This window comes from Dermacentor albipictus, chromosome 1 (genome assembly GCF_038994185.2).
Source record: "Dermacentor albipictus isolate Rhodes 1998 colony chromosome 1, USDA_Dalb.pri_finalv2, whole genome shotgun sequence".
NCBI lineage: Eukaryota > Metazoa > Arthropoda > Arachnida > Ixodida > Ixodidae > Dermacentor > Dermacentor albipictus.
In genome coordinates this window covers 139,813,966-139,840,959 of record NC_091821.1, presented here as the reverse complement: position 1 = coordinate 139,840,959, position 26,994 = coordinate 139,813,966, and the positions used below count along the sequence as shown (strand labels likewise).

Below are 26,994 nucleotides of genomic sequence, written 5' to 3'. Positions count from 1 at the left end.
TCGTGAATAAAACAAGTACACCCGGTACACACATCCGGATAAATAAAACGCGAGATTGTGGAATTGAGAGTACATACCTCGCGTGCTATCGGTGTCTCGGTGCTGACATTGTGCAGGGGCGGGGATACCAGGGGCGGGGATACCGTGGCAGGACGTGACTATCACGGCGCGTGGACATGAATCCGTGGCCCAAACCTGAATAGTGTGCAATACCTGACCAACCCGCGGTGGACGTGAAGCAAGCTTCAAGCACTCCGCCAACTTCCAAAAATAAGTTTAATATCTTGGGTCCAAATAGAAGCACATAAATTTGGCTTTGTAAGAGAAACACTGTGCAAGGTTCCCCACCTATCGTGCACGAAAAGATTTAAAAATATGCAAATGCCACGTAGCTGGACAAAATCAATGTTATGTTATTTGCCATGGTTTATAGGTACTGAGATTATTCTTTGGATTTCAACTAATTACATAATTAGTGCTAATTAATTCATCAACTTCTCACATATTATACTATAATTATTTGAAAAGTGTCAATGAGGAAATTGCAAAGCAACATAAAAAACTCCCGATAGAGCTTTCCGTTGCCCAATACGTGCTACATGAAAGTGTTTTTCCGAGCGTGAAAGATACCCGCGAATATGCTTATCGAGATGTCGGCCTGTTTTTACTTGTCGTGTTCCATACCTAGAAAAATGTTACTGCCACTTTTTGTACACATTGCGTTCAACACTTGTCGATTGTCATATTTGACAAGTTCTCGTGTTTTTCTTTTGCGTTTTCCTCTTTCATAACATGCGGATGTGCAAATGTTTTAGTTTTTACGTTTTTCTTCGTTGCTGTTTCTCTTCTAACCTATTTCAGTGCTTACTTGAGTGGTATTGTGTTTCTGCTAATTTGTATGCTCGCCCGACCCTCACGTAAAACCCCTCCAGCAGGTTATTTGAGGTATTGTAAATAAATAAACAAGTAAATAAATAAATAATGTACGCAAAGTTGCCGCTGCAACTCGCCATCCGAGGCACTTTGCATGCATTTGTGGGCTGCTTTCACGCTCGAAAAAACACTTTTATGTAGCACGTATTGAGCAACAGAAAGCTCTATCGGGAGTTTTTCGGGCTGCTCTACAATTTCCTCACTGACACTTCCCATATAGTTATAATATTTGAGAAGTTGATTAATTAATTAGAACTTATTATGTAATTAGGCGGAATGAAAAAAAATAAATCTAAGTATCTCCAAGCGACAACAAGCACCCTTACTTTGGTTCTGTCTAGCTACGTGGTATTTGCATATTTTTAAATCTTGGTGTGTTATAGTTGGGACACCCTGTATATGTATTAGAAAGTGCACTTAGTGTAGCAAGTTGACCTTCGTGCGCTTTATTTTACATCTTGTTTGGCGAATAATGAGAGGGGAAAAGAGTGTGGCGATGCCGCCTGTGCACGTGGCCTGCGCTTCTGTGGTCATGACGTCACGCTCGTCGGAGGTGCCGGCGCGGCTGCAGCAGCGGTTGCGGCACATGCGTGGCAGCAGATGCGGAGACCGCGGCGGCGCTTGTGTCGGCGTGGAGTGGTGCCGTATAAAAAAAAATGTATGATTTCATAATGCATGCAGCCCATGTATGCCGCCCAAACAGCTTCGCTGATAATCCACCCCCATATGAATGTTGCGGCCCCACGAATTTTATTCCTACTTTCCATCGACGGTATAGTCAACACGTGCCAGAAAGTATGCGCAACTGGTGCGCGCTGACTTGAACATTTCGCAGACTCACGGCCTCGCCACGGCGCGTTACTGGGGTCCCGGAGTGTGCGCGAGGCGACAATCTTTTGAACCCCTAGCGGAGAAAAAAAAAAGCCGCACTGCCAGCCGATCACTTGCTTCTCGCGCATCGGCACAGCTGTCCAGCGTGCGACACCCGAAGGAGCGCGGAACACTTTTCGAGACGCCCGTGCAGGCCAAGACGCGCGCAAGGTGAGTCCCGTCGACTGCGGCGGATGCGAGCGGGGGAGACGGCGTGCCCGGGCCGACTTGCCGGTGGGCGTCATTCGAGCGGACAGGAGCCATATTTCCACCCGGCACAGGCTGGAATTGCATTCAGTATTTGCAGGCGACCAACGCAAACGGCGGTAAATTCTGCCATCGCAGGTAGGCAAGAAGCAGTGCTAAGCCGATAACCAGCAGTGACTCGAGTTTATTTACTTTTCACATGATCATATTTCTTTTTTTGCCCCATGAGTCCAAGACTAACTCCAAAATAGATTTTAGTTTGTTTTGGTGTTCCGTGCACCTGTCGACTGGCACAAGATTCTTGGCGCAAGTAAGAATACAGGCAGACAATTTTCCTCTTGGTGTTAACAAAACCCAGCGCATCGTGTAAAGAATTTTTTTTTAAACAAACGGATGAATATACCAGAAACACGATCTAGAAGAAACATGATACAATATTATGCAAAAAAAATGAAGAGCGGGAAACTGTATTCATAAATACAATTAGAGGCTTCACTGGACGTCGGAAATAAATCGGCGATATAAACCAATTTTTTACGCCTCATTTAGCATATACAGTTAACTTGTTTCTACGAGTTCCAGAAGTAGGGGGCATTGGGCAGAAACTTGTTCTGTTTCGCGAATCATGTATACAGTTAATATTCACTATAGCTGACCTGGGAATGACTATAACGAAAGCAGACGGTTCATTTCTTTATGTAAAATCATACCAAGGCTATTCTTAATACTGTCGGAAACACTGTTGATGTTATTGGCACGGGTTGAATGCTTAGCATTGGTTTTGTAGGAGCCGAATGTTAATACTCTCATGGAGCAGTTCTGCAGAGTTAGTAACGATGTCAGGTGATTGCTTTAGACGTTACCCCCAGCTCAGGATACCATAGTTCAAGCCATGCAGCTATGTCCGGCTACGATCATGCCCGCGCCGACAACGTCTTGATCGCATAAACGAGGAAGTAGAGCCACCGTGCCGCTGTCGACTACCCGCGTCATCCGTACCTGCTGCTGTTAATCGTCGATGTATTCCCTCCGGCTGCGGAGAAGCAATCGAGAGGCGCTGCATACGCGAACGCTGTAATGCTTCTTTTTTTCAGCAACATACTCGCGTTTCTTCCACGAAATCGAAAAATTGTGTATACATTAGAATTGAGGAAGCACTGCTGCAAGGTCTGGAGGCTTACGAAAAGGGTTCTGCTGAAATTGAGGACGACGCAACGAGCTATAGAAAGAATGATGGGTGCAACGTTAAGGGATAACAAAAGAGTAGATTGGGTTAGGGAACAAACGCGCGTTAATGACATCTTAGTTGAAATCAAGAAAAAGAAATGGGCATGGGCAGGACATGTAATGAGGAGGGAAGATAACCGATGGTCATTAAGGGTTAGGGAATGGATTCCAAGGGAAGCGTAGCAGAGGGCGGCAGAAAGTTAGGTGGGCGGATGAGATTAAGAAGTTTGCAGACACGGCATGGCCACAATTAGTACATGACCGCGGTTGTTAGAGAAGTAGGGGAGAGGCCTTTGCCCTGCAGTGGGCGTGACTAGGCTGATGATGATGATGATGATGAAGACTCGGTGTATTTGCTTGATTGTTTGTTTGTTTTAGGTTAGGTTACGTGACGAAATGACCTACCTTCAGCGTCAAAACCTTATAGAACTGTCGCTGTCAAGGCCACGGTACGTTCGGAACCTCAGGATTCTGCTGCGACTGCATGTTTCACTCTCGTTTCAGATGAGCCTCGTGGTCGGCGACCTTGACAATGACGGCGAGGGAGAACGCATTGTCATCGAGCCTTATCGTGAGTGCGCTACAAAAGATTAAGCTTTGGCTATTACCCTGGTTATTCAAGTACATGTCAAACGCACAATTGCTATTCTAAGGCAGCCGTACAACCAACTGGAATTACTTTTTATTTTATTAGAGTTCGGGTGAGTCTTGGGAGCACATTCTTCATATGCAGGCCCTCAAATTTGGTTTAATTTAGCCAAAATCGAGACCTTAAAAAACACATGACGGTTAATTCTCTAGCTTCGCAACAAAAAACAGATTCCGCAGTTCTTTAGACGGCAAGCAGGGAGCTTTTAAAACGGATCAGCTTACAACGTGTTACCGTACAGTCTACGTAATATACTTCATTTGTGGGTCGTAAGAAATCTTTGTCATATAAAAGTGTTTTTTTTTCTAGATGTACATTATCAATTATGTGCACTTTAATATATGCAGCTGGGAAAATTGTGAGTTTTGTTGCGGAGTTCAGTTTGCAAGCTTAATTTATGAATAATTTTTTTAACTTTGCAGATTTTTATCAACTTCTGAGAAGTTAGAGAGCCAAAAAATTAAATAGCTACTGCGAACATGCAGTAGCATTTGGCCTTTTCTTATAAAAGATTTTTAAAAATTCATTCAAATCGGATGAGCTGTTGAGAGCCTTTCTGCGTTAACAAGCGTATTTGAATAGAAAGGCAAGTGCCGAATCTGCGTCCTTTAGTTGTTGACGCGAGCACACCGAGCGGAGAACTGAAACATGTCACAGTCCCGTATACCAGAAAATCGTTCCTCGCACCACCAGGCGATCGTGAGAATTCGGGTCTAAAATGGGCCGCAATAAATATCACCTTCACGGGAACAAATATGACTCTACATTTATCTAAATGAAGTGAATCGTAGCCAAAATTAGACATTTAGGAGCTAAGGATGAACCGTTTCCTGCGAGTATTGCACGGGAATGACTGAACCGTAGCACAATGGGACCACTTATAGTGATGGGCATCTGCTCTGACACCAACATGGTTGTGCAATGTTGCTTGCGCCTCGTCTGCATGCCACGCCCATTGCGACAGCGTTGGTCACGTGTACACGACAGTAGGCTCGAGGCAACGCGGGTGATGATCCCTCATGCGCGCCTTTCGCAACAACAGCAGGTCATTCGCAGCCGATCTTTCTAGAGAGCTCCGGGGCAGCTAGGTCACGCATACGTGTGGAGGGCACTTTATAATCACATGCGCACGGTGGGACAATTCGACAAATCAGCATGGCGGCACAAGCTAGGACCGATGACTAAGCCCCTGTTGTATGTGCCTGTTTCATGAATAGTTGCTGCTGAAAGAGCAAAAAGAAACAGGACGAAGCGGCGGACAGATGGAGGTTGGCTGCGGGAACCATAGCCGCCTCAACTTTCACGCGTCCCGAGGGGGGAAGGTAAACAGACTGATAAAGGTATAAAGCTGGAAGAACGGCGAAAAAGAGGAACTGAAAATCTGACACTGCATTTGGTAGACAACGCGAGCAGAAATCGCCGGAACATTTCTGACCCACAGTATGCGCATTTTGTCTACCATCGAGTATTTCGATCCTTTGCCAACTCATACCCAACCTTGGTCTAGCCGTGCCGGTGGCGAGATCTCTCGTCATTTTGTGGAAGTGATGGATGCCCAATGATATGGCGCTTGGTTTGAATCCGGTTCCGTAGAATAATGCACGAGCGCCCCAGCCAGTCCGCCACTGCAAATATACTCGTGCACTTGGATTTGAATGCACACTAAATAAATCATAGATATAAAAAATTTAGCGGATGATCCTCCATTACGGTGTCCCTTATAGCCCACCATGAACCTTTGAGACGTAAACCACACACGTACGCGCGCACACGCAAAAACGGCGTAATGTTCAAATGACAAAACCAGTGCTCACCTGCTCCTTTGCGGGAAGAGCGCCTGCTTGCATGTGTGGATCAGATTCTCTTTTTGTCAGCCCTGATTACAAACCAGCAGCTGTATTCGTACCTCAATCGCAGGCCAGGCAGGAACAGCTAAACACCGTCTCGTCCTCCCTTTTTCTTTTTCTCCTTCTCTTTTCTTTTTAAGACTGCCTTTCTTAGCGAGTTACCACATTTCAGTATTGGGTATGTTTCTAGCCTCTTTCGTTGGCCAGCCCCGAAGATAGCAGCAGGTTAAAAATGTGGGCTGATATGTGCTAATGGTTATGTGCCTTTGGGACCACTGGTTATATATATATATATATATATATATATATATATATATATATATATATATATATATATATATATATATACCTTACGTTAATCGACAGAAATAAACAAATAAAAATGTGCGCCGGTGGGATAAGAACAGAGGACCACTAGCCCAGCAAAGCGATGCTATAGCCGTTTTCTTTTTGTGTGCTCTAACCTTTCGGCCACAGGCCTCAGCATGCGGAATAGAACATACTTGATAATTTCCCGCGTGCAAGCCAGCGCGTGGAGACTATTGGTGCGTTTTGCGAACGCCGACAGTTTCACCTCGTGCACCGTCGATGTGCGACGCGTGCAACACCACTGACGACGCTCTCCATCGGGCCAGCGTTGTCGGACGTTTCGTGGTTGACAGGGCGCTGTTACTTCTATGCAGCAGGAGTCGCCTTAGGCGCTGCGTCGCTGATGTCCCAGTATGCGAGCATATACAGCCATGTATATGCGTCGCGCAAAGATGTCGCAGCCGCGTGTACATTGAAAACCGTCCACGGAAGTCCAAGCGCAACGCTGAACCTTGATATCGCTGCCAATAGTTACGCTCCTCCTAATCCCCTCACGCCAGGAGTGACGCCATACAGTCCCGTCGGCGGTGACTCCGCCCCTATCTCACCCCCGAACTCGCTGAGGAAGACATCGAGGTTTATTCGCCTTCAAACTTTTTTTTCGTTTACTCGCCGCACCGGCTTGTTCTCCTCCTCCGCAATTGAGGGCGAGGAGGCGAAAGCTACGCGTACTATCGTGGACAATTGAGAGGTCCACAGCGGAGCACGTGCCCGAACAACTGAATGTACTACAGTGCGCGAGAGCGGCCAGTTATCCTTTTCCGCATACGCGCGTGCATATGGCTTTCCCGCAGAGCACAGGGCTGCTCGCCCGCTGCAGCGGATAGAGTGAGGAAACAATTAAGCATCGAACAATGTAGTATATACGACATTATCGCTCTAGGTCACGGAGCAAGAAATATAGGAGTGGAAACTCCGCTGTTTGCGGCGACCAGAAAAGGTCACAAGCCCGCGGATATATTTTCATGCTGGCGGCACCTGGCGGCATGGGAAGAAATTACCGCTGTTTCGGTTGCCAGGGCAACCGGTCGAGTGTTGCTCCCGTTCGGCCGCGCGCGCCTGACTTCTACTGAGGGCACTCTCGCGCGCTTCTTTACCGCTTGTAGCCCGAAGAGCAACTGCTGCTACGCTTCAGCCATTTGAGCACAGTAAAAAATAAAACGCGTTTTCCATGACAGCTATAAGATGATACGTAGCTTCTGGTTGTAGCCAGGGCTATCTTGCTCCGTGGCGGGCGGTTTTCGGTTTTTTGCGCTTGCGAAACTGATGGCTATCTCGTTCCTAATCGCTCAAAGGGCGACCGCCTCTTTCTCGCTCTAGTGCTCACAGGGGTGCGCTTAGGAAGGATGCCGCCGTGCATGTGTTTCCGTTCCTTTTCTTTTTTATAAGACTCGCGAAAACTAGTTGCCCTAGCTGCTTGGCGATAAGAGGAAGATTAGCGGAAGTTTGCCACACGTGTTGCTTTTTTTGATGGGCACACAACAAAACAGTTTTCTTGAGTGCGCGCACCTACGCAGTTCGGTTACGGCGTGCCCGCTGAAGCAAACACCCGTGTCGTCTGCTTGTCGTCTGCTTTGAGCGGGTGCCGCCGGAGTGAGCGCCGGGCGCTGCTTTTTTTTTTTCCGCTGCTGCTTCTACGACGCGCCGCATGGTGCCGCCACTGCATAGGGTAGCGTCGGCGCATGCAACAATTGTGACTTTATCTGGTCGCCCGCGCTCGCTTGCGCTGACGGGAGTTTCACCTCCTATATGTCTTACTCCGTGCTCTAGGTCCAGCAGTCCCGCACTCTGCATGGAAATCATATGCACGCGCATGTGGACAAGGATGACTGGCCGACTGCGCGCACTGTACCTTCAGTTATGCTTCGGGCACGCGCTCCGCTGTTTGCGTTTCAATTAACTACGGTAGTACGTAAACCATGCTAAGGACGATGCTGCCCTGACAAAGACAAGTGCTCCGTCGAATCGTTGGGCTTCAGTGATATTCCTTGTTCTACGACTGTTGCGTTCCACTTTCATGTGCTAGACTGGAACAAACCACCCCATAATAGAGCTCTAACTCGAGTTGACAGATCTTCGCTGCTCGCTCGCTCCGTACAGTAACACCATCTGCACAGCTGTGTTTGAACGTATACCTTCTGGTGTGACAACGATGGCACTGGTGCACTGAGTATCTTGACGTGCTAAAACATGTTTACCAGGATAAATGCCACGTCCCCTTTCAGCCTTCGAGACAGCGTGCCTTGCTTGCCATAAAGTCGTTGCACTAGCTCTTCTGTCCGGCGCTCATTTCTTGCAGACTCCTCGTCATTGCTGAGCTCGGAGACAGCGCTGCTTTTTCTCTCCGTGGCCATCCTGGCTGCGGTGACGGCCTGCTGCTGGTGCGGCTTCTACGTTGCCTCAAAACGCAGGCGATTCTCCGCCTACCTTCACCAGCTACACGCGCCGTCCGAAGCCTCGACATCGACAGAAGCCGAGGTCAAGACGCTACCGCGGCTTTCGTCGGCCCACAACCTAGTTTACGCGCACTACCTGCAGCCACACCTAAACACCGGTGCCCCAACTCTTCCACCTCTTCCCCAGCTGCATACGTCCCTGGAAATGGACTGCCAGCCTCCGGGCTTCAAACACATCCACTGTCATTATGTCTCGTAGCACAGGCTTGCTCTCTATGTGCCAATGACCGACCAGTTTTCGGTTTGATTTTATCGCCATTAGTGTCGTTTGTTTGTTCGTTTTTACCACAGTGGCGTGTTTTTAGTACATAGCTCTACCAATAAAAATGAGGTTCCAACTGTTCAGTGCGAAAAACTTGTTCGCCAGAATCCAGCCGTTCTTACTCATTATACCCAAAATATTAGTCAGGCTCTGCCCGTTTGTTACGGTGCCTTCGTTCCAAAACTTGGATACATATATCGGGCCCCGGCGATTCGCTCTCAAATGCCTAAGAAAGTGTCGTTGACGTACCGAATGTTATATATGAGCGTGTGGTCAGCTGACAACGGGATATATTTGTTGTATTAAGATGTATACAGCCACGTGATGTGCCAAACTTCTCGGTTGTACCGTGGGGTGAGAACTGCTCAGCGCCCCCCGTCCTAGTGGCCTCGCCAGGTTTCGCTCTCCTCCTCACCAGTCCTTGAGCTCTGTGTCGGGTCAAAGCGCGAGACGCACAAACGGTGTTCTTGTCTCTCGAGTTTCTCCATTGAACGTACTACTGTAGTAATGGCGGTTCAGAAAACTGCGTGCTTTAGGGACTTGTATCGCAAGTGTGGGGTGCCCAAATAGGTACTATCAGCACGGAGTAGTGTGGAGCAAAATTTTGAACTTGCGATGAAAATAATTTGGAGTTCATGCAGCCAACGGAGTTTTCAAGTTATACCCGCATCATTCCCCTGTAAAGCATGCTTTTCCGTTATATAACTAGCTCTGCGGAGGTGCACCTGCAGGGGAAGGAGCAACTGAGATCGCAAATGACATATAAGAGATCATACTGACGCTATGGCGTCACACGGACGTGGCCTTTACGCTGACGTCGCAAGTACAGAAGCTAGCAAGCGCAATCATGTCTTCCTTGAAGATATCTTCGTGTAAGAGTTTGCGTTATAGCACAAACTACTGCGTCCGGCACACTGAATCGAGTACCCATGTCGTGTTTTATCCGATTTTCAAGGACCGTGCTCAACGTGAGTAGGCGCCGCTCATGTAAAGGTAACTTGCGCACAAACTTCTGATACTAAACAGCCGTTCTCTGATGCGCATTCTATAAGGAGCCTCGCTTAAAGGGGCCCTGAGGCATTTTTTGAACATTGTAAGAAAATGCGAGTCAAATATTACTGCACTACATGCAGCAGAAAATTTACTGTCAAACACAGCGAAAAAAATCGCTTGATCTCGCTTGCGCAATTTCATCGAATGCAGCTGGCCCACCAACACTATTAGCCGATTCCGTGATCACGAGTACGTTGTCAGTAGTACATAAGTGCTGATTTGTAGTCATAAATGAAAAATATGTCTACGATCTCCAAAAGACAGGAAAATAATTTCGTCTCTGCACTGCGCGTAGCCGCGTCTTCTGCACGTGGCCTCCCAAATGGCGGCGGCGTGCTACGTAGCGTAGTCTATTGCGGCCGCCACCGGCTGCCCCAACGAGGCCTTTCACCACAAAGCGCCTCTATTGAATTTCACCGCCGCGACGCTCAACCTCTGGCCAGGGCTTGTCAAGAATGGCGAGTTGCGCAACAAGATTGCCACCTTGCCACCCGATTACGACAAGGGGTGCAAGACGCGCACCTCTCCCTCTCCGTCGCTGCAGCTGGGAGGCGTTCAAAGAAGCGGCCTTTGCGTTGGAATCCGCCGCCTTCCTCCAGCCCCTTCGACATTGTGACGGGACGAGTTCGGTGTGTGGACAATGATTCCAGAGTTCCCCAACGCGGAGCTGATTTGACACACCTGGACAAGCTGCCGTGGGGACGACGTATTTTGAAGCGTCTCACGCTTCGGCCTAGCACGGAACAACGAGCGACCCTCGTTCGGCGCCGATAGTTTCCCGGAACGGCACCCCGCGCGGTTGCCTCTGTGTACAGAGCGCGGTTGCCTTTGTGTACGTAAACTGATCTTCAGAGCAGCTGCGAGTTGGTGATGTGTAAACGAACAGTCGCCGCGTCGTAGGACCGGCGGGTCGAGTGTATAAAAACTGTGGTTGTGCGAATGCTGAGGACACACTTCTCTTGAGCAGTCATGTTAGACTGAGTCACTTCTCTCATGCAGTCATGTTGAACTGTTACTCTTTTTTTTCAAGCAGTCATGTTAGACTGATTTAGTTTCTGTAAATAAACCCTTTTCCTCGTTCTCGTTGAGAAACAGTTCTTCACTTCTTCAACGATCTCAGCGCAAATAAGTTGGACGACGGCATGGGCCAGCTACCTTCGAATTCATGCCGTACTCCAATCTTGGCAAAGGACCACGGACGATGGGATTGAGCCCCCAATCCTGACAGGCTTTGCTCCATGGCTTCTGCGCTGTGCTTCCAGCGCGCTATCGGAGACGAAAGGAAAGGGAAAGTGCGATAACTCCGCTTATAGTTGAAGGATTCTAAAAAAAGTTTGCAGCATGAGATTCGTGAGACGTCTTTTAATAGTGAGGTCATTCTATGATAAGTTCCAAAAGTGTTTCAGGGCCTCCTTCAAGCATGTTTCACATGGTGGCATTTTGCTTGGAGATTGCGTGTTTGCGCATTCGCAGGTCCGACAAATGTGCCGTTCAGCCATTCGTGCGTACAATTTTTTGTTAATGTTCGGCAGAGCTGACGTTCTCTGCGAAATATCGCATGCGGCGCAGGACCAATACTCGGATCGTCAAACACTTCACTATATGGCACGCCTGCTTTTCTTACGTGTAAAGACGAACGAATTCAAACAGTTTCACGAGAACAGTTTCTAGTTTATTTTACTGTTATCGCCAAAACAGACTGATCAGGCCTATGCCAAGAATCGCATCCGCCGCCTGCGATCACTGCTTGGGAAATGACAATGCGAAGTTCTCGGTTGTGGAATTCGCAACTGCGAAAAACAGTGCGAAATCGACGCTTATTGATGCATGTGAAACAGCCATTTCAAGACCAGCAAGCAGCGTTCCAGCCCTTTCCTTACCTCTCAGTCGCACTCTGTGCTAGAAGCTATATCGCTCCCGCGGCGTGGCGAAAAGGCACTTATTGCACTAGGCCCTCATGGAGGCACCCCGCGCGCCGCTGAGGAGGGAGTCGCCGATCACCTACCCGCCGTACTGTCCGGCCAAAGCGTTTACAACGAGTACCTCTCGGAAGACCAAAAGAGGGACGGAAGACGTTACCGGCACCCCTGTTTAGGCAAAATGCTCATTCTACGAGGGGCAGCGTAATTTACATGTCCGGATTAACAAGAGCCATGTCAATTACTGTAAGTAGCCCCAGCGGCGATATGGGAGGGGGATAAAAAAAAAGTGCAGTAAGCTACGAGGTCAATTCATGAGGTCACGAAGCTACGGACGAAAAGCGGTCCAGAAACAATTGTGAGCGACATCAATATGTCATGTCATGATGGTGACGATGATCTATTGGCATCCCCTTTGAGACGGAGCGGTGACAAATAGTCACCTAGCCTGCTTGAGTTAATCAGGTATTCTATACATGCGTTTCATTCTATAATTTTGTGTACATCTCCTTAACCTTTTTTTTTTTTCTATTCCTCAAAACTTCTCTGTCTACATTGTACCACTACCTATGCCTGTAACGGGTCCTGTCTCTTCATTCTCTTCCCTGCTTTTCTTTTTCAGCAATACTCTAAACGCCTCTGGCTTATCTCTACTGCTGACCGGTTGACGCTTCCATCCACTTTAAATCCAAGCTCTTCTGCAAGGTGTACGTTACCTACGTGTCTTACTGGGTGAATGCCTTCGCATTTTCTTAGTATGTGCTGAGTGGTCTCCGGATTTTTGCTGCAGCAGACACATGTGCACCAGCTTATTGCGAATATTTGCTCCGGTATGTATTTGTGTTTTAGGCAACCAGATCGAGCCTCTAATAGCAGCGCACCGCCCTTTGTGTCATTATGGGAGTTGCAATTAAAGCAAGGCTAGGTGACGGGGAGGACAAACACTATGCAGAACAAATCTCTTTCGAACCAAAAGGCCCTACAAGCTTTCTTTTATTCACGCGAAATGTATTTTATAATTACGTTTACATAAATGTGATGCTCACAGAAAAGACAATCACCTTTTCTTGTATAATTAACAAAAAATATTTTTTCATTAGCGCGCCCCAAAGAAAAAAAAGGAGGGGGGGGGAGGGTTCGCGCCACTGTGGAGAAACGCACTCGTAAAGTTAGTTGCTAACGACGCGCCCCCTTCAAATATTTTGACGTTTTGCTCCTCCGTGCGGGGATTTCTGAATACCGCGGTGGCGTGAATTTTACGCTCGCTGAGCGTGATGTTTCCAAGGTGTGTTACATCGTGGTCAAAGTATTCAGTGAGGGAATAGCTTTCGCGTGAAATGAGTAAGGAACACCGGGGAAGTGCTGGCTTAAATTAAATGCTGGGGTTTCCTGCCCCCAATGCACGGGACACGGGCGTTCTCGCATTATCACTCCCATCTAAATGCGGCCGCCACGGCCGGGACTTGATCCCGCGACCTCGGGCTTAGCAACGCAGCACCAAAGCCACTATACGCTACCACGGCGGGTCAAGTGTTGGCGTCAGCAGTCTTCGTGCGACTGATGTGATCGACGGGCTTGCACCTCAGGGGCACCTGAGGCTACCCAGGGTGCGCAGTACTACGTTCAGGCGACGAGTTTCCCCGCAAGGAAGAATTCAGCTCATTTCTAAAAAGGTGGTAGTTCTCTCGTATACACTCCGTATTTTCCGTCATCGTCCTCACACTTTTCTTGTTATTTATTTATTTATTTATTTATTTATTTATTTATTTATTTATTTATTTATTTATTTATTTATTTATTTATTTGTCGGAGCGACCTTGTCGCTTTCGCACTACAATGTTTTCGAACGCGCAGCAGGTTGCGCGGTATGCATAAACCCAGATAGTTAATAAGTTATGCTCTCATGTCTGCTCCAAGGTTCACACGCACACATGTCCTGCGATCCTGAAAACGGCGCAACATAAAGTGTTTTAGGCTGTTCAAAAAATCACTTCTTTTTGAAAAACTGCAAAACTTACGGTAACAACAGGAATGTGCAACGACCCTATACATAAATTTAGATCCTTCCCAGATCCTGCCTGCTGACCATAAATTAAAAAGGACATATATTTATTAGAGACACATGAGGCAAGAAGCAACTTGAAGTTTGAGTGTCCTGACCCCTCCTTTTAAAAATATTCTACCTGTATTCTGGTTTTTACATGAAGTTACGGCATGTGCATATGTTCTCTAGTCCCTCGGGTAATCAGAAAGTTATGCATAAATGTTGATCGCGCATTGTGAGTGTTATGCGCAACGTTTTTAGAAATGCACTGTGCTGATGTGCGTTTTTTTTTTCTGTTGCCACACCTGGTGCGAACTGTATGCCACACTTTATAACCTTGTTTTATGGTTTTCAGCCAATAAAACTCAATTGTTGTCAGAAAATTGAGCACAAATAGGAATACTTTTGTTTCAACGCGAACTCACTAGCAATGTGGATCATCACTCTGCACTTTAGACTCGCCTACATACCAGACAAACAATTAAATAATTAAAAAAGAAACCGTATTGTACGCGGCCTGGTGTGCTTAGCGGGCTGCGAAATAAATATCAAGGGCTAAGTTAATAGCAAAGTCATGAACACGCAGAGTAGTAATTCTCGCAGCGAAACCAAGGCGGAAAGGCAGTATCCCTAAATTTTGTTTACTTGCCACTAGATATGACTCCGCATTTGATAAGGTTTTAAATATTTTAAAAAACCGTCATCGACCTATAGCGTTCGTCGAGTAGAGTTTCTAATTTCCAATGCCTGCTCGACAGTGGGCACGTGTCGAATTCCTGTTTGCTTAAAAATAACGCCCTAATCGCAAGCACACAAAAAAAGATACGGTGTCACTCCCGCTTTTTCGTTTCCGCTGGAAGTGTCCCATCCTCACATATAGATGGCGCCAAACCACCTATAGAGGCGCCACTGATAGCCACCTAGCAGGCGCTTTCAACAGTGTATACGCTCGGGAACAGTAGCAGACGACAGCCCTTTGCAGCAAGGATGGCTGAAGTTCGCGGCTGCGATTTCTCCTTTGTTCGGGTGCCAGGATGCTTCTTCTGCGGTGACAGCTGTAGGGAAGACTCGCTGACCTCTGTGGGAGCGGGTATGAAGGCGATGTTACCGATGTTTGGGACAACCCGGTCCACATACATGCCAGGTGCGTCCCGCAGACGAACGCCATGAACCCCATTTATACATGAAGTGGAGCTCATGTTAAGTAGCTGCTAAATTTTGTTGAGTAAGGTGATGCCTCGACCGTTCTTTTTTAATTCTACACTTGCCGTAATGCTGCTTCTGTACCTCAATAATAAGCACCCGTCGTTAATGCAGACTTATATCTCAAACATACCCGCACGGTGCGATATCCACACATGCCATTGTGATCTTTCTGCCGATGAATACATGTGACATCGCCGAATAAGTGCAGTCAAAGTGGCCTCAAGAAGAGTAATTGCGAATTTATTGATGGAAATACGTACACTAGTGAACGAAGTCCCCAAACGCACCGGTTAATAAGAGCGCGTGTCAGCGCTGAACCACCGATGACATTCAGCTGCATACGCCGATGAACCGCCGTTCTCGCTGCAGTTTTTGCAATTTTAAATTCCCAAAGGGAGCTGCTTGGAAACGTACAAAGGTAAAGTCTGACCAAGTTTCCAGAGATAGAGAGAGAGGTCGCGTCCAGTACTTTTTCTTTTTTAATGTTACTAGAGAGACATGCCGCATGATATATTTAAATTCACAGCAGTCGAAGTAGATGAGCGCTGGCGGCAAGGCCGGGTTTAGTCCTCTGCGGCGTAAGGATAATAAGAAAGAATTCAGTTGAGTACAAAATTCACATTCAAAAAGGGACTACGTTGTGAAACAAACAAATCACTCGGCGTGGTAAGTCTGCTCAGACAGCATCGAGGTGCGATGAATTCGCAATGGTGACGCGAACTTTTCAGCGAAAATGAAAAAAAAATGCCACATGCAGCAAGTATTAGCAATTCTCGCCCTGAACTACCTATTTTCTAAACACATTTCCCAAAAAAACACAATATCTATGATGCCTTCGAGCGAAAAAAAAAATAAAGCTGTTAAAGAAACACTTAATGGGTATCGTTCCGATAAGACACAGCGTGATTTAGACCCTTTACAAACGAGACAGGGTGAAAAACTCGAACCTCAAAAAAATCAACAGTTATGCATGAAGCAACTAGCAACAGTTCAACATACGCGAAGCCACACATAAAACAGATGCATAAACATGAAGTGCGTGACAGCTGGTGCGAGAATTTACCGGGCCGCATAAAACCAACAATTTCAGTTTTTGCAAGCTTCAGTAGCGTTAACATACAACACGATGCGCACGTGCAGTCGTGCTGCCTAGCTAGCGACACACGGTAAAGAAGCGGCAAATGGCATTCAGAACTTTAGCGAAATTCCTTTAAACCGCATGCTGCACTGCAGACGAACTTCGTAGCCTACTCGTCTATATATGATCGAGTGGAAAAAACACCGACACGACAAAGGAAACGATGAGAACAAAAAAATTTCCCACCGAACGGCGGCGATCCATTGCTATCGCTGATGAGGCTTTGCAAGGAATGATGAGAACCGCATCGCCGGCACGTTTTTGCCGGTATTTGAGAGCCCGATCGCGCAACAATTCTTCTTCGACATTCCTTGAAGCTTTGGCCACCCCACACATGCGAAGGGTGTTGCTTATTTTGCTCTGACAACGTGAATAAGACAGAGAAGCACGATCAACGACGCAGAAAACTGCGGCGCGCGGCTGGCTCCTTTCCCGAGTGTTCTGCGCAAGGCCACCGCCAGTGGCGCGCCCATCGGCGCGCACTACGCGAATAGGGTGCCTCGATGCGCACCTCCACGCCCGCTCCGTGCAATGTGGCGACATAAGGGGTCGACGCCGACAAAACCACTTCAAAACAAGTTTTCTCGGCACGCTTCCCCATTTTTATCTCACCTCCGACGGCCGCCGTACGCCTTGCCAACCATGTTGCGGCTTTTGCAATATGACTGGGTGCTGCGTCCCGTAGGGCTCTAATAATTCGATAAATGGCTGACGATTGTTTTCATTTCCGAGAGGTCGACAAAGGAGGCTTCTATGGAGGGTCAAGATTAAACGGGACAAGTGGCAGCCTACGAACGCCTCGTATGTGGGCAATGCGAGTACAGCATGTCCTGCTTTTTCTTTAGCCGGTCTGTAATCACGAACTAAAACTCGGAAGAACAGTGTATGTACAGTAAAGTTTACATTTTTTTTAATGCGCGTGTTGACAGTGCCACATTGCGAAAAATGGTTGTACTTCTGCAGCCCTGCGTAATTAAATTCAAGTTTCAGTGATGCTGTTAACGCGGATCAACACTTGCAAACCCCTTTTCATTTCCAAATACAACTTAGTCGTGCAAAATTATAAAGTCAGTACACCCTTTAGATCCGCTAGGCTTTAGCGTCAAGTGTGTTAGTAAAATATTGATATTTTGCGGCTTACTAACTTGACCCACAGAATTCTAATTTCGTCAGCACGTTACCGAAAGTATGCACCCTATTCGTAAGAGCTTTCTGTCTTGCAAACCTAGTGGTTCTCACGCGATGGTTCTATGAAGCCCCTATATTGGTCCGAGCGAGTTCGCAATTACCGAAACTGACGCTCACAACGCAGGACCCGCCGTGGTTGCTTGGTGGCTATGGTGTTGGGCTGCGAAGCACGAGGTCGCGGTACCGAATTCAGGCCACGGCGGCCCCATTTCGATGGGGTCGAAATGCGAAAACACCCGTGTACTTAGACTTAAGTGCACGTTAAAGAATCGCAGGTGGCCCAGATTTCCGGAGTCCCTCACTACGGCATGCCTCATAATCAGATCGTGGCTTTGGCCCGTAAAACCCCATAATTTTCTTTTTCACAACGCAGGTAATTCATCCCACACTCGCAACTTTGCCCCCATATTTATCGCTCCCTGATTTATTGCCCCCACCTTTATCGCTTCCAGATTGCCTACAACTCACCGCAGGCTGCGAAATTTGGTTTTTCACATAGATACGGGTTTGCGCTTACTTGTCTGTGTTCACGCGTTCGTTATTACGCGTCTTTCGTTTATTCCTGTGCGTGTCAGATTACTTTTCTTTTTTCGAGCGCTCATTTATAGTCTCAATAACAAGTTCAGTGTAAAATATGAAATCAAAGGTTTTTATTTGCAAACTGCGCTGCTGCCACAACCAGTCTTACTCTGTAGAGAACTCGTGGGTTTCCATGCATCAATAATTATCAATACAAATAAAGCACGACAAGCACGCGCTCGTAACTCGAGACTAAAGCCACTGTAAGCAACCGCGGCGGGTATGTATGCATGTATTTATGTATGCATGTATTTATGTATGCATGTATGTATGTATGTATGTATGCATGCATGCATGCATGCATGCATGTATGTATGTATGTATGTATGTATGTATGTATGTATGTATGTATGTATGTATGTATGTATGTATGTACGTACGTACGTACGTACACTCGCTCACAAAATATTACGGGGTGCACGAGCGCGTGGCGAAACGGTCCTCCTCCCCCTTTAGAGGCGCACCCCTGGTGTCGAGATCGACGAGATCGGCACCTTCACGCATGCGCGTCCTTCCAAGGATGCAAGCGTGCATGTTTCCGCGCTTCCTCCGTGCGCGCCGACGATATTCGAATGTAGCGGCGAGGTGCCCCTGTTGCGATTGGCGTTGTGGCGGCTTCGACGGGCAAAACATCGTTTATACAACAGAAATCAAGAGTTCATTTTTCGCATTGCCAGTCTACTTCTATAGTGCGCGTTTTCTGCCAGGCTCTTCTGCGGGAGAACGACCCGTTCGTAAAAAGAAACAACAAAGATTAGCCGCGAAAAGGTGCTGCGCAGAAAAAAAAAATGCCTTGCTGCGTTCGCCACCGGGCCCTGTGCTATACAGCGCTCGTGACTCGACGAAAAGCAGCCGCAGCGGCGCGCGAAAGCTCACGCTTTTAAACACGCTTCACATAGTTTTGCCCGTCGAAGCCGCCACAGCGCATATCGCAAGAGGGGCACCTCCCGACTACATTCGGAATTCCTTGGTTATGTACTGCTCTTCAATGAATCGCTCGCCAACTCGGTTCATTGAGTATGCGCCACTGGGTGTGCGGCAAGCGAGGGAGCAATTCTCAGCGTTAATACACACCGGCGCGCCGCACTTCTCGTCTCGGAGGCCACGCGAGGACTTCTCGGCAGCGCCACTAGATGGCGCAGCGTGTCCAAAAAGAAGCGCGAGAGAGGAGCCCGGTTGCCGCATGGCGCGTTTCTACGCGTTCGCCCGCACCGGCACACCGTGAATTTCGGAGGCCACGCGCAGGCTTCGCGGCGATGTTACCAGATGGCGCCGAGTGTTCTTAGGGAAGCGCGAAAGTGGAGTCCCGCTGCAGTGCACGCCCCATACATAACTCGTTTCGACAGTGGCAATAAGCTGGGTAGACATATTGATTCAATTCTAAACTCATTACCGTCAACAGTCATCGTGAGATGGGTTCTGCCGACCTTTTGTACCGACTGCTGTCTTTGCGGAAAAAGTCGGTTTCGAATGAAAGGCGAACCGTTGATTGCCATAGCAAATTATAAAACAGCTCGAAACAACTTTAGCAGATTTAACGGCCATATCAAGTGCTGTAAACATTCGCTTAGTAACTAAATTAGCAAGCACAATGTCACGCGCGCACAGGCAAGCATGAACGCATCTTAGTCGATCACCTAGCCCAACCGAAGATTACCTCCAACATAAAAGCGCGCGCAGCAGCGGCCGAAGTAGAAGAGGAGATGCGCGCTTATATGCCCCCCCCCCCTCCTCTCTCACAACGAAGACGCCGCCGCATCAAGCCATCCTTCTCGGCTCACCCTCGCGCCTAAAGCACACTGCGCGCAATCTGATCGCATTTGGGCTTTATACGGAACCTCAGGGCGGTGCCGCCGCCTGAAATTCGCCTGAAGTGTCCATATCGACCCTTTTCGCGCAGCAGTTTCCTCTTGAGGAACGAGATGGCGCTTTCGACGGCGCGCCGCACGTTGCCTCAGCGAAGAGCACGAATACAAAACTATTACATCTTCTGTCCTGCTCAGGCTTGTATGCAACGAAAACATGTAATTAATTACTCCTAATCAATTAGGCTTTTTCGTAATTCTAAAGTTTAACGATTTCATTTTACTTGGCAACTCTCCGGGTATTTGAATTACTTTGTTTAGCAGCCAATTACATGTAACCAGTTACATTTTCTGACAAACAAGCTATAACAGGGGACGCAGACTATATAACTTAAATTTGGGGGGAATTACAGTGTCCAAAGGGATGAAAACATGTACGTTGATTACTTCTGTCCTAGAATCAGCGTCCTGCAGTGAAATCTCGATCACCTGAACGTGGCAGGCATGCAAATTTGCACAGCTCTCTTGGAAGTCCGACCTCCGAGCTTTTCTGTTATTTTTCTCTTTTCTCTAGCCCTCTCCATATCCTGGAAGTGCTTTTAAGGGGACTTCTTAGGCGTGCAGAGCTGATGCACGATTCTACTTCGCTTAGTGCCATATCTGCTCTCTGATATGGACAGAAGTTTTGAGCTGTTAAATTCCTATCTTCCTACCTGTGGTATAAAGTTTGTAAACAGGGATAAGGTGCCTCAGAAAGGCTGGCCAACGTTTCGATATGAGGACCTATCTTCGTCAAAGGCAGCCTCGTCATTCTCGGCATGTTAGTTTTAAAGGGTTAGTGCAGTGACGTCGCGTGCGGGTATTGTCGCTGGCGGCTGGTTATAAAGGGAGAGACTTCAGAGGTAATGAGCGCTGTCGTCCGACGTCTTTGAGCTTCGTTCCCAAGCCAAGGGGACAAGAGCGGGAGAGTGGAAAGGCGGGGAGAAAAGAGAAGAAAGAAAAGCAGAGAAAAAAAAACGGGGCGACATCAAGACGAAAAAAAAAGAAAGAGAGAAAGAACAAGAAAAAAATAAAGAAAGACGGGGGCATTGGAGGGCGAGAGGTTAGGGAGCATTCAGGGGTGTCGTTGGCGGCATGTTTTTGTGGCATTAGAAGAGCCGGTCAGGCGGTCAGTGCGCGAGTAACACAAAAGACCAAAAAGCATGAGTTGAAAGAGTGACTTAAGTAGCATAGCAGCAATTGCTGCTATGCTACTCAAGTCACTCTTTCAACTCATGTTTTGCTGCTATGCTACTCAAGTCACTCTTTCAACTCATTTTTTTTTGTTACTCGCTGGCAATGTCTGCCGTATGCGATCCAACCCATTTTTATTCCTCTATGAGTTTCCTTCTCATGATCCGGCTTCCCTATGATTAATTGACCTAGGTAAACGTACTCCTTCACAGACTCTAGAGGCTGACTGACGATTTTGAACTCTTGTTCCATTGCCCGGCTATTCATCATTATTTTTGTATTCTGCATATTAATCTTCAACCCTACTCTTACACTCTCTCTGTTAAGGTCCTTAATCATTTGTTGTTTTTCGTCTGTATTGTTGCTGGATAGAACAATGTCATCGGCAGGTTGCTAAGATATTCGCCGTCGATCCTTACTCCTTAGCTTTCCCACTGTAATAGCTTAAATACTTCTTCCAAGCACGCAGTGAATAGCATTGGAGAGATTGTCTCCCTGTCTGACCCCTTTCTTCATAGGTATCTTCCAGCGCTTCTTGTGTAGAATTAAGGCTGTTGGCTGCAAAAAGAGCAACTGGTATATTAAGGAATGGAAGGAATCTGTGTGACCAAGCTCACGGACCGCTGCTACATAAGGACTGCCTGTGTTACAAGCCCTTCGCGGTGCAGGGCTTTCCTCGAGAATAAAAAAAAAAGACTAATCCGTCAACGTTGCATCGCTGGCCTCAAAGGAAAGGAGTTCGATCCCCGAACATCACCAACACGAACAGTGATTGCTTACGCAGTGACAAATGGAGTAGCGCCGCTTCCCGGCATAGTCTCGCACGTTACCTACACATAACCACCCAAACTACAGGAAGCTCGAGTTCCATACTCCTACTCTGCCCCGTACGGGAGGATACAGGACGCTCCCGTTGAGTACTCGGATGACGACCTCAAGGAGTATTTGAGCAAACAAGGAGTCATATCTGTTAAAAGGCAAGTTTTGTACGTACCTAACGAAGATAGCGTGGTAACGAAAACCCGGAGACGCTCGGTCATCCTGAAATTCTCTAAGGACGCCCCTTTACCAAACCGAGTGTCGCTTGGATCCTGAAGTTATCCTGTGACGGAATGCATGGGGTCCGCTACTCAATGTTTCAGATGTCAAAGACATGGGCATATAGCGAAATATTGTAAAGGCCCCACCCGCTGCAAGATATGCGCTGGTGCACATACGCATAAGGAGTGTACGTCACGTTCCCAGCCTCGATTTGCAAACTGTGGAGCTGAGCATGCTGCATCATACGGAGGGTGTCCCAAAAAGAAATCAGCCACTCTTGCACGGACAATGGAGCAAATCGAGGGAAAAGTGCGGAAACGACGAGAACCATTACCGAATCCGGATGTAATATATACATCTACAAACCAAAAGCAACACTACACGGTGCAGCGCAGCGACACGGCTTCGAAAAAGTCATTCGCCTCAGTCGTGAGAGAAAACCAGCAAAGGCCTTCATCTGCAAAGAGTCAATCAAAGCCCTCAAGTGATATAACATCAAGCCCACAGCAACAGCAAGTGTCCCCAAGGTCGCAGCAGAAGAACAGGAAGAACCAAGAAAAGCTGTTAGATGGCAGCGCTGTAAATGAGATATTAAGTATGCTTATTCCCATGATGTTCGCAGCAATCAAGGCTATTCTACGTGCCAGTCCATCGTTTAAAAGCATCTCTGAGGTAGAGGCCGTCCTGGCTTTGGTACCACTGGTGTAGTCTTCTTTCACGGCGCAACGCCGTGATTCTTCGCAGTAGCAACGGTGGCTTCATCAACAATCGTCTCACAAGCGGTGTCCACCAACAAACACTTTCGCACATGTACTATATTACAGTGGAACGTTCGCAGCTTGCGCTCGAAGTCAGCAGGCTTTAAGCATCTTGCGCAAGTGTACCGATTCCCTTTTATAGTCATTTCCGAGTCTCGCGTCGACGAGCAGTTTAGGATAAAGGATTATTATTTTCATCACTCAAGGTGACAAAACGGAATTAGCCGACTGCTCGTTGGATTTCGCAACGACGTGCCTGCCTCTGTGATTGACGTAGCACCACATGACAAGAATGAATATATTTGCGCAACCACAGTGATTACATCTAAAGTGGTTACCCTGATCGGCGTCTACTTGGAACCAGGATCACCATTAGACGTGTCAAGATTGGAAAACTTGTTGACAAGCACTCAAGCTCCACATATTATTTGTGGCGATTTTAACGCACATAACGATATCTGGGGCAGTTCACAAACATGTGCTCGGGGTGCTAAGCTGGCGAAGCTGCTTGCAAAATACAATATAGAGCCCTTGAACGATGGCAGCATAACATACCTGAACAATCCGAAGACTGTTAGCTGCATTGACGTCACATTCGCATCAAGTCAAGTGGTCCCTATGTTCGGATGGTGTACAGATTTCAAGACTCGAGGTAGTGATGACTACCCGATCCTAATCCCTGCCCTTCATTTTCGGACGTCGCCCAGAAAAGTGAAACTGAAGTCGGTAGAATGGGAAGCTTACACAGCAGCCGTAGACAAAGGGATCACAGCCTCGACTACGAATGCAGAATTAATACCGACAATAGCTCACTGCCTTAAACAAAGTATCCGCTCCGCCACTAAGCATTGTAATGTACCTACAAATGACGAGGAATTCGAAAGGTTATGTGCCATTCAAAGGCGTGCCGAAAGGAAGGCTGTACGTACTAAGAATATCTAAGACCTCAGAACTTGTCGACGGGTACAAAGACATATACGGCGTTACCTTACCAAACTGAACCGAAAAAGATGGAGGAATTTTTGTGAGACACTGGACATACGACAACCGCTGAGCAAAATCTGGCGAGTCGTCAGAGGCATTCGCAAAGAGCCGCAACAGCTTTATCCTTTTATCGCCCTCTCATTACATGAGCGCGCATCCCTGAAAGAGGTGGCAGAGCAGTACTGCAGGCTCCTTTCCAACGGGGCACAACCTTTGCGGCAAATCGCAAGTCGTCAGCCTAGTCCACCTCGAGCTACCCTTCCTGACTTAGAATTACCATTCACCGTCGAAGAGCTCACGGCAGCAATCAGCGACGTAAACAAGCGATCATCACCTGGCCATGACGGAGTGAGTTATGAAGCGCTCGCAAATCTATGCCACACATCTCGCTATACGCCTTCTGGAGTACTACAACGCATCATTGATAACTGGGGAGGTTCCTATGGAATGAAAGCTTGCGAAAGTTATTCCTATATTGAAGCCAGGGAAGCAGCCGACAAATTACGCCTCTTTCAGACCGATATCTCTGCTTAGCTGCGTAGGGAAGCTATTCGAAAAAATGATTGACAAACGACTAAATTGGCGCCGTGTCGTCGTTTTTATACCTTCTTTTGTCCTTGTCTTGTATTGCGCTGTAACGAACCACTATGAATCCCAACCAACTGGCCCAACTTGTCGTTTTGATGAGACTAAATTGGTTCCTGGAAACTACAAAAGTTTACCCAGAGAAAATGAATGGCTTCCGGCAAAATAGGTCCGCAATTGATAATGTCGATCATTGCCTTGGTCTCATCAATTGAAGAGGAATTGGTCTGTGGAAACACACCTATTGCATTATTTTTGGACATTAAGGCAGCATATGATTCAGTCTATCATAAAGCAATACTTGACGCTTTGGAAACCCTTGGTCTTGGAGGACGGCTTTACGCATGGTTTGAAGACTATCTTCAAGGACGCCAACTTTTCACGTGTACCCCGGATGGCCCCACGGCGCTATGCATGCAGTCGAGAAGGGAGTGCCACAAGGAGCTGTGTTAAGCCCGAATAGTCCTCATCCATCTGAGAAGAAACTTGCCCCGTGGAGTCAAAATCACACTGTATGCGGACGACATCTGCATTTGGCGCGCGGCGCGTACCCGCAGTACTACCCAACAGCGTCTCCAGAGAGCGCTGGCAAACATATCGGCCTACCTAAATCCAAGCGGTCTGAAATTGTCCCCAGACAAAAGCGTTGCTATGGCTTTCACGCGGAGGTGTATGGAAAAATACCCATTAGTGTTGGGTGGTCGTACCCTACCATACGTCAAGACGCAAAGGTTTCTTGGGGTGACGATCGATAGGAACCTCACATGGTCGCATCAAGTGAAAGAACTGAGTGAGAAGATTTCCTCGGCGTCGCACGTATTCCGATTTTTAGCCGCATCACAGTGGGGCACCAACTGTCGATCAATGGTGCTCCTCCATAAGGCCTATGTCGACGAAACACTACGATATTACCTCCCAATCCTGCACAAAATGTCTTCCACAAGCAAAAGAAAACTTGAGGCAGCACGGAACAACTGCCTTCACGTACATCTTGGCCTTCGAAGGGGTCGTCCCGCTCAGAAACTGTAGCAGAAGCTGGATGCCTGCCTCTTGAAGTGCTATCTTCGCAAGGGACACTTCGGATTCACCTCTGACACGTCATTCATACGAAGACTCACTTTTTAAAGGATATTTCTAGAACCCGTGCTACATCTAGCTTTAGACAGGCCGTTGTAAGCATATGTATTTCGATTCCTGCTCAGGCGTCACAAATTATGCCACGAAACATTTCACCATGGACACTGTCCCCACTGGAAATCGTGCCGTATATACCTGGAATCAGTGCGAAAAAGAACCACTAACCACTATTGTGACAACTGTGGCAACTTAGAGACAATGGAGCACATATTACTAGAATGCCCCGCGTACCGCGACGAGAGACAATTGTTTGAGCAGCAAATGGACATGATTTTCCACGATCCGTTAACATTACCCAGCATCTTAGGTCCTATGCCCGGCCCTTCAAAACAGCGGCGGGTTTTGAATTTATTGTTGAAATACCTGTCGGAAATTGCTCTAATAGGAAAGCTTTAAAGATTGAACATTTCATATACAAACGCCCAAATTAGCCCGCCATGTCACCTGTAAATATTAGTTTCAGGTCCACTTGCACATTTCATATTTATTTTTATTCTCTTTTTCTCCCACTCTCCTCTGGAATATTTTAATCCCATTCCCCATCCCTATACAGAGTAGCATGCCAGTGGTTATACACGCGCCGGCAAAATTCTCTGTTTTTCTAATAAAGAGTCTCTCTCTCTCTCTTTCTCACTCTCTCTCACCCCAACTAAAACTTACACCCACTCTATCACCAACGTATCAAGAATAAGTGAATGGGCGCACTCTTGAATCAATACCGCAAAGCATGGGAGACGGCGACTACACTTCGAGGCTAGATGTTTCGTGACGGTGAACCGAGTAAGCAAGTGACTAGCGATAACACGTCTTTGCTGCAAGTTATTTAAAAGATAGACCGCCTTTCCATTACTGTGAAGAGGGGTGCAAGCGAAACTCGGGACCCACGGCTCTTCGTTGTCTAACGCATCGGCTTCGCGCTCCCTCACGGCGAGGTCGACACGTCGACGACGAGCACTTTCTCAAACGAGTTCCTGATGACGTTCATCAAACGCCGCCTGTTCTTCGGCCGAACGCACGAAGTGCGGCCCGCTCCCACTGCTGTTCTTTCAACGCAGCCTGCTTTTCGGCAGAACAAACCAAACGCGGCCTTGCCATCTGACTGCCGGGCCTGAACTGGCGGGAAACGGCGGGCGCGAGGCGAGCGAACACGCGATCACAGCCTTTCCATTCTCCTCCGGAGGGGTACTCCGGTGATTGGCTCGCGCCTTGCGCTGCGTCTACTTTTTATGCATATAAAACCCCACTTTAAAAGGCTCGTATAATGAACGGGCTGTGGTTCAACCGGTTAGCGTGGTGGTATCGCAACTCAGAGGTCGGTGGCTCGAATCCGCAGCCCGACAAGCAATTATTATTTTCGCGCGGCTTTAGTTTTTTCGCATGGCAACACCAACACCGACGAAGACACGAGTGCGGCAATACAAGCTTAGCTTTGTTGGAACCTCAGTGCTGACACCCGTTATTGCAATCGGACCGCTGGCGCCCGTTGTCGCAAATGGGTCGCAAG

General features: G+C 47.6%; 1 protein-coding gene across 1 annotated transcript; it reads left to right on the top strand.

The window, feature by feature from the left end:
• The first annotated feature begins 3,661 nt into the window (after nt 1-3,661).
• Nucleotides 3,662-8,903, top strand: LOC135900042 (uncharacterized). Its single transcript, XM_065429464.1, has 3 exons — nt 3,662-3,686; nt 3,742-3,808; nt 8,402-8,903. The coding sequence occupies exons 2-3, from the start codon at nt 3,742-3,744 to the stop codon at nt 8,755-8,757; spliced, it is 423 nt and encodes a 140-aa protein (XP_065285536.1). The 5' UTR covers nt 3,662-3,686; the 3' UTR covers nt 8,758-8,903.
• Nucleotides 8,904-26,994: the final 18,091 nt, after the last annotated feature.